Source organism: Elaeis guineensis, chromosome 1, assembly GCF_000442705.2.
Source record: "Elaeis guineensis isolate ETL-2024a chromosome 1, EG11, whole genome shotgun sequence".
Classification (NCBI taxonomy): domain Eukaryota; kingdom Viridiplantae; phylum Streptophyta; class Magnoliopsida; order Arecales; family Arecaceae; genus Elaeis; species Elaeis guineensis.
This window is the reverse complement of record NC_025993.2, coordinates 15,051,961-15,060,505: the sequence shown is the minus strand read 5'-3', so window position 1 is coordinate 15,060,505 and position 8,545 is coordinate 15,051,961. Positions and strand designations below refer to the sequence as shown.

General features: G+C 42.8%; 1 protein-coding gene across 1 annotated transcript; it reads left to right on the top strand.

Annotated features, from left to right (window-relative positions):
- The first annotated feature begins 846 nt into the window (after positions 1 to 846).
- Positions 847 to 8,119, top strand: LOC140855723 (uncharacterized). The gene is made up of 5 exons (XM_073252273.1): positions 847 to 1,012; positions 6,477 to 6,994; positions 7,040 to 7,129; positions 7,274 to 7,708; positions 7,865 to 8,119. Exons 1-5 carry the CDS (start codon positions 847 to 849, stop codon positions 8,117 to 8,119), a joined length of 1,464 nt encoding a protein of 487 aa, XP_073108374.1.
- Positions 8,120 to 8,545: the final 426 nt, after the last annotated feature.

The window sequence follows — 8,545 nt, the reverse complement described above, 5'->3', positions numbered from 1 at the left end:
TTTGCCACTTTGGCCAATTCACGAGAACTTTCAATATACCCATTCCAGTAATGAGCGAGCTGGTAAGTAGAGAAAAAATTCATAAGTAAAAAATGAGCATATAGTAGGTGCTAAGTGAGAAAATCTCAACATACCCGGATAAAGCAATCCACGGCTCCTCTCCTCATCTCCCTTTGAAGGATGCCTAGTAGCTTGTTCGCATTGGCAGGGAGGAGTAGTCGGAGAGTAGCTTGCTTGCAAGTGTGGGATCCCTTAGCGTCGATGCCTCAAGCTTCAACCTAGATGGTGCAGTTCCAAACGCACTGGCAACCTCGGTGGGAGCCTCGTCCGAGGAAGGCTCGACTATGGGTGAAGCTCGTTAGGTCAGAGAACTGAAAGGGGCGGGTAAGCTTAGAATCACCTCCTCCAGGCTTTGCTTTGCATGACCCATCCAGTAACCTGCAGCATCAGAGATGTTCTACAACCATCATGGAGATCCAATTGTAAGACAAACAAAGCTAGAAAAATTAAGACCAGAATAGCTTACTCGCATACCTTGATGAGCAACTTGGTTGATACCGACATTAAACAATGTCTGAGCCGACATAGCTCCTTCAACTCTAGAATCTTGAAACCCCACAGACCTACCATCTCCTGCTCTAGAGTCTTGTTCATTGAAGGCTCTTTTAACGAAGCCTCTTAAGGTTCACCTTAGGCAGTAAAGTTTCAGTCTTTGCCTGATGTTTATAAGACGAAGAAGAACCTTGGCTTCTAACCATGCACGGTGGATGGCATATCCAGAAACATCAAGCAAAATTCATTTTTTTTTCTCCATGGAGTCACATACTACCATCCGTGCGAGTCAGGATGCCGCTTAAGGCTGAAGAGAAAGTAGAAGAATATGACGTTCGGCACGAACCCAGCAAGCACACATATCACGGTGAATCAGCAGATATACCGCCATGCATTCGGGACCACCATGCATGGCGATATTTTGAAGTATTAGATGAGCACTACGAAAAAGGGGTGGAGAGTAAGCCTCAGTCCAGCCCGAAAACACTCCTTATAGAAGCCCATACATCTCGGAGGCAGATGGTAAACTCGATCATCTGGTCTCGAGACTTCAAGCAGAAATGCAGGAGATATTTGGTACTGCTCATGCAGCATAATTATATCTTGCTCTGTCATTTCTGACTGAAAGCCCCGCAGCACAAAGTTAGGCTCCGTGGTGGCCATATCTCTCTCTCTCATGTAGAAAAGTCACAAAAAGATAAAGAAGAGAGAAATTTGCAATGGAAGGAGAAGGTAACTGCACCTCTACAAGGTCTCTGTCTCATCCTGTTTGGGGATTTTAAATAACCTCAGACTCGAACGGGACCACCAAAAGTCGCACTTTGTCTGTGCAATAATTGCAGGTGACGTACACCATCGAAGGACTAGCATACGTGTGATGCATGGAGACTGCAAATGGATATGATTGCTGTCATCTTTATGATAGTTAATGCCAGCAGTAGGCGAATCGCACTTTATGCCACTTTCGAAGGGGTGCATACAGACGTGCGCTAGCTGCTCCCACACAGAGGCAATTCAAATTCCAACCTTCGACATGTATAGAAATTCACCCTGGATCATAATGAGAATTATAGTCTCTTGCGATTCTAATAGTAACTTGAGTCAGCTCGAATTTTAGCCCTACCTTTAGCTTGGCTCGTGCCTTGCTTAAAGCATAATAGGCTAGGTATTCGCCTGGACTATGACTTTAGTTTTTGTAGTTATAGTCGAGGGCCGAGCACACATTAAATTTTTTCACATATTTAAAAAAAATGTATGATTCATATTTATCAATAGAAGAGGATTACATTTATTCCTGTGAAGATTTTATTATAAGACCAAGAACTTTGGAGCACAAAAAAAAAATCAAAAGAAGAGGAGAGCATAAATCATTCTTCAAGGAGATTGCCAGGGCAATCGTCTGTAGGATGGTGTTCCTCAGCGTAGATGATGCTTTCGACTTAGATGGCTGCATCGGTCTTGTCTGTCTATCTGAAAAGTAGGCTGTCATCGTGAACCTTGATAAGTTATCAAACAACACCACCGGCAAATTCTTATCCAAACAATCAATTCGAAGCTGCTAAATGAAGTTAGGAGGAAGAGCACTTGGGCAACGGACTTGCACTTCGCCCATTATGACCTATCAAGTCCATATCAACATCCCTCAGGCGGCCTGATTGTCGTGGTCGGCTCGACTCATAGTCAGGCTGAATGTATGTTCCGACCTTTGGTCGAAGGATCAGCTGGTCGACCTCTAGACACATTCGATCCTTATTTGGCTGGTATAATGGGATAACCTCTGGTCAGCATATAGGTCAGTTAGACTTCTAAATCAATTAATCTATCCAAGCCTTGGTTGGAAAGCTATCAGTCCCAATTCTTAGTTGGCATGCCACACTCTCTGATCTTTCTTTGGAAGCAGATCAACCAAATCCAGATATAAAAGGCAGGCACTAACTAGACAGCTGTCATTCCTATCTAAGCGTAACTGCCTGATTTGAAGAATCATGCTGGAATATCCATTTGATCTAAGAAATCTTGCCAATATAACCATCTAATTTGGAGAATCACGATAAAATCATTGCACAAGATTCGGTCGATCAGTCTTCCAAAATGGTTACATGACTGTCTTCTCTATAAATATCCAAACCCCAAAGACCCAAATAAGTAATCCATTTTCATTAAGCTCAAAACTCTGCTTCTCTGTTTGCGCATTCTGATTGGAGTGTCGGAGGGTTCTTGCCGGAGCACCATCCTCTGGTCTGAACCTTTTTGCAGGTTGTTCCAATGCTGCGTTCCTTTATCTTTCAGTGTCAACCAGAAACCAACCACAATAGGTAAAGGAAGGGCCGAATCTCTGGTCCTATAGAAGAAGTAGACAAATTAAAAACTTCCAATGATGGCTCCACGTAGAACATCCTCTCGATGAACCAATGCCTCCACTTCCTGACAGGTGCAAAATGAAATAAATCATTCTGCCTCTGCACCTCCGATGGCGGAAGTTCCCACACTAGTACAGCAGCCCACAGCGATGATCGTGGAGCAATTCAACCTGCTTTTTCAGCAAGTGTAGCAACTCACGGTTGTTATTCAGGTAGCGATTCAACCTCCATCGATATCTCAGCTGGTGACTCAAACCCAAATCCCCTTAGCCTAGCGAATGGCGGCAGATCAGACCTGAGAACCAAGGAGACAACGGTCTCCGAGTTCTCCATCGGGGCATGATTCAACCCCCAGCCAACGATCACCTCCATGCTCTGAAGCACATACTAACTTAGATATGGAAGTCGAGCAAAGACTTCGAGAAATAGATCGAAAGATCCAGTGGATTTGCAACATCCCGTCAGCATCATCTGATGGGTTCGATTCTAAACCACCTTTTGTGTTTAATTCTAAACCACCTTTTGTGGCAAGCATTCTCCAGGAGCATATCCTACCAAACTTTAAGATTCCTTAGCTAGAGAGCTATGATGGGATTACAGACCCCATCGATCATATCAACTACTTTCGAGCAGTTATGCTTCTTCAGGATGCTTCTGACACTATCCTGTGCCAGGCCTTTCCCTCTACTTTGAAGGAGGCGGTCTGACATTGGTATTCCAATTTGAAGCTAATCTCTATTCACTCTTTCCAATAGTTGAGCGAGGCCTTTGCTGCTCATTTCATTACCAGCCGATGGTAGCAGAAGTATTCGGACTACCTCCAAACCATCAAGCGAAAGGAGGACGAGTCCATTCGATCCTATGTAGCTCATTTCAATAGAGCTATGTTGGAAGTCTGCGATCTAGATCACTCGATCGTAATGTCCATCTTGAAGAGCGAATTATTGATGGATAACTTTAAAAAGTCGCTGTTGAAGATTTTTTCCTAAAATTTTTTGAAAATATTGGCTCGAGCAGAGAAAATACCTGATTAGAAGATTCTTTGATAGAGGAAACCGTCCGAGCAACCCTCGTTGTAGGAAATCAAGAGCAGAATGGGGCTCGCTCATCCAAGCAGAATAGTAGAAATTGCCACTGCTCAAGGTCTCCATCGAGGAGAAGGAATGTTTTGCCGAGGAGGAATCATTCACCTCCAAGGTGATTTGGTGATCTCACTCCATTGAACACTTCTAGGAGAGAGATCTTGATGGAAGTACAAGCCAAGCTGCCTCCACCTCCAATGATGCAAACAAATTCGGGGCACCGCAATTCAGACAAGTATTGCATGTATCATCATGACCATGATCATGATATTGAGGATTGTTACCAACTTAAGGAGAAAATTAAGCATTTGATCCGAGAAGGGAGGCTAGATCGGTTCATCTGATGACAAGATCCTCCATGCCGATATTCTCCAAGGGCTGGACAGTAGTAGCAGGGACAACCCGCAATTCAGCAGTGACAGCGCCAGCCTTCTCAGCCTCAACCTCAACTAGCTCCAGCACAACCACAAGTTGAGGGACAGACGATAGTAGAAGATCGACCCCTGCGAGATGAAATTAACATGATAACTGAGGGATCGTTTGGATTGGTAGAGCCGCATACGGTAAAGAAACCTTGGCTCAAAGAACCAATAGTCTTCACTGAACAAGATGCTGAAGGTGTACAAACTCCGCACAATGATGCGGTAGTTATTCCTACTAGTATCGTTGACTACAATGTACACTGTGTTTTTATTGATAATGGAAGCTCAATCGAGATTTTATAATTTACTGCCTTCACTATAATGGGATTTGTACTAGAACAGCGAAGTAAATTTAGTACTCCTATCCAAGATTTCTCTGGAAGTTCGATAATTCTGGAGGGAACTATAAGACTGCCTCTTACGGTGGGAACCAAACCCAGACAAGTGACCATCCATATTGATTTTCTTATGCTTAACCTACTATCAGCCTACAATGTAATTCTTGGCCAACCAAGTCTAGGGGAGCTGAAGGTAGTAGTGTCAAGCTACCATTTAATGATAAAGTTTCTGATGGAGGTGGGAGTGGGACAAGTCTGAGGCAATCAAACCATGGCCCGACAGTGCTTTGCTGCTAAGTTGCGAACAGAAAAACAGCTGGCGGCATCCCAACCTAAACTCCCAATTAGGTTTGGATGCTCGTGATGATCTAGCTGAGGAGTATGCTCAGCCATCCAAGGATCTGGTGGAGATCCCTCTGGGGAAAGAAAATCCCCATCAAACTGTGAAAATTGGGTTATCCATAAATTAGATAACCAAAGCTCGGCTAACTGCTCTTTTGCAGAAAAATACAGACCTTTTCGCTTGGGCAGCGGTAGATATGCCTGGCATAGATCCAGAGGTGATGATCGATCACTTGGGGGTGAATCAAACTTTCCATCCTATAAAGCAGAAGAAGAGAAGCTTTGCCCTAGAGTGTCAAAAAATAATTACTGAGGAAGTAGACAAGCTCGTCAAGGCTGGTTTTGTCTGAGAAGTAATTTATCCTGACTGGCTCGCCAACATGGTGCTGGTCAAGAAGGCGAATGAAAAATAGTGTATGTGCATTGACTTTACTGATCTGAACAAAGGCTGCCCCAAAGACAGTTATCCTCTTCCTCGAATAGATCAATTGGTGGATGCCACTTCAGGGCATGAGCTCCTCACCTTCATGGATGCCTTCTCCAGTTATAACCAAATCTGGATGGCACTTGAGAATGAAGAGAAAATAGCCTTTATTACTGACTCTAGGCTCTACTGTTCAGGATAATATCTTTTGGACTAAAGAATGTAGGGGCGACATAAGAATACAGGGGCGACATACCAGCGACCAGTGAATAAAGTATTCAAAGATCAAATCTGTCGCAACATGGAGGTCTATGTGAATAATATGTTGGTACAAAGTCGAGCAACCCAGGATCACATAGTCAATCTCCAAGAAACCTTCAGCATCATGCATCAATTCCAGATGCGATTGAATCCCATAAAATGTGCTTTCAGAGTTAGCCCTGGAAAGTTCCTTGAATTTATGGTCTCCCGATGAGGAATCGAAGCGAACTTGGAGAAGATAAAGATGATTCTGGAGATGTCCCCTCCAAGAAATATAAAGAAAGTCCAGCGCCTCACCAGAAGAATCACTTCGCTTAATCTTTTTGTCTCTAGATCGGTTGAGAGATGTCTGTCTTTTTTTCAAACCCTCAAGCAGCCAAAGGACTTCCAATAGATGATTGAGTGTCAAAAAATATTTGAAAAATTGAAGCAATACCTCAGTTCAGCACCCTTACTTACAAAGCCCCAGTCAAGAGAAGAATTGCTGCTTTATCTTGCTGTATCTCCAACAACAATTAGTTCGATTCTTATTCAGAAAGAAAGATGAATTCAAAATTCAATATATTACTCAAGTAAAGTCCTTCAGGATGTAGAAACCAGATATATAAAGTTGGAGAAGTTAATATTTACTCTAGTCATCACAATAAAGAAGCTCCAATCTTATTTTCAAGCTCATACTATAATATTGCTTATAGATCAACCGATTAAGGCAGTCCTCCACCATTTGGATACATCGGGATGGGTTGCAAAATGGGCCTTGCAGCTCTTTGAGTTTGACATTAAGTTCCATCCAAGACCTTCAATTAAAGCTCAGGTCTTGATGGACTTCGTCCTTAAGTGCACCATCCCTGACGAGGAGAAATTGAAGGCTGCAAAAGGTAGCTCGGTGGTGCTAGAAGAACAAATAAATATGGATCTTGATCCTGAGGACCAGTGGATTCTTCATGTAGATGGATCTTTCAATTCATCAGAATCAGGAGCTGGGATCATTTTAACTGGATCGGAGGGTGATGTGGTGGAGTATGCTCTACGGTTTGAATTTCCAGCCACCAACAATAAGGTAGAGTATGAGGCATTGATTGCCGGCCTCAGACTTACAAAGGATGTGAGAGCCAAACACTTAAAGGTCTTCAGTGATTCTCAACTAATAATGAGGCAAGTCAAGGATGAATATGAAGCTCAGGAGAAAAATATAAAGAGGTACCTCGAAAAGGTGAAAGAATTGACCACATCTTTTTTAAGCTTTAATATCCAACAGGTACCTCAGATGCAAAATACACGAATGGATGCATTGTCAAAGCTAGCAGCCTCCATTCCGCCTGAATTCCAAATAGGCACTTACATTGAGGTATTGGGAACCTCCAACTTGGAGGAACCTCATGCCATCCAGCAAATTGATGAAGAGTCCTATTAGATCGACCCCTTGCTAAAGTACCTTAGATCGGGCGAATTACCGCTAGACAATCGAAAAGCTCAAAAAATCCACAATCAGGCTGCTCTCTATGTGCTTCATGATGACAAGTTGTACAAGTGGTCCTTCTCTCTTCCACTTTTGAGATGTCTACAACTATCTGAGACAGACTATACACTAGGGGAGGTCTACGAGGGAATATATGGAAATCATTTGGGCATGAAAACTCTTTCTTACAAAATCTTTCGACAAGGCTATTATGAGCCTTCGATGCAAAAAGATGCCTCAAATTTTGTTAAAAGGTATGATCGCTGTCAAAGAATTTCTAATGTTCAACATCAACTAGTGGTATCCCTTGCTCCCATCACCGCTCCATGGCCTTTTGCTCAGTGGAGAATAGACATTTTGGATCTCTTTCCTCAGGCCTCAGATCAACTCAAATTCTTCTTAGTGGCTATTGATTACTTTATGAAGTGGGTGGAGGCCGAGCCCCTAGCTCATATTACAGAGGTTAAGGTTAAAGACTTCATCTAAAAATCCATCATTTGCTACTACAGTCTCCTGAGGGTGCTAATAACTGACAATGGTAGACAGTTTAGTGGCTCTCGACTTCGAAAGTTCTGTGAAGACCTTGGAATTGAACAACATTTCACCTCAATTGGATATCCATAGGCCAATGGGGAAGCTGAGGTGATGAATAGGACTATCTTGCAAGACCTGAGGGTTAGACTCAATCGAACTGGGAGATCCTGGATGGATGAATTATATCATGTGATGTGGGCATATCGAATATTTCAGAGGATTTCGACTGGTGAAACTCCATTCAATCTTGCATTCGAAACTGAAGCCATTATACCAGTTGAGATTGGACTTCCTTCTCTCAGGATTGAGGAGTACAATGAGGACACCAACTCGGAATGGTTGTGAACCAACCTTGATCTGGTTGAGGAGAATAGAGAATGAGCTGCCATAAGAATGGCTTCCTACTGACAAAGGGTAGCCATATATGACAATTCTTGAGTCAAGTCTAAAAAATTTTGGGTTGGCAATTTGGTGCTATGACATGCTGAAGTCTCACAACCTACCGAGCAGGGAAAGCTATTGCCTAACTGGGAAGGTCTTTACCATGTAGATGAAGTGGTATGTCCCGGGTCTTATAAACTGAAGCAGCTTGATGGAACTCCACTCCAAAGATCGTGGAACTTAGTTAATCTTCGCATGTATTAGTAGTGATATTATAATTTTGCTGAAGTATACGCACAAATGAACTCTTCAATTTGCCAATGTCGGCACTTTCATATTTAAACTCGACCTCTGATTAGTCTTAAGATATTTAAACTCGAACTCTGATCG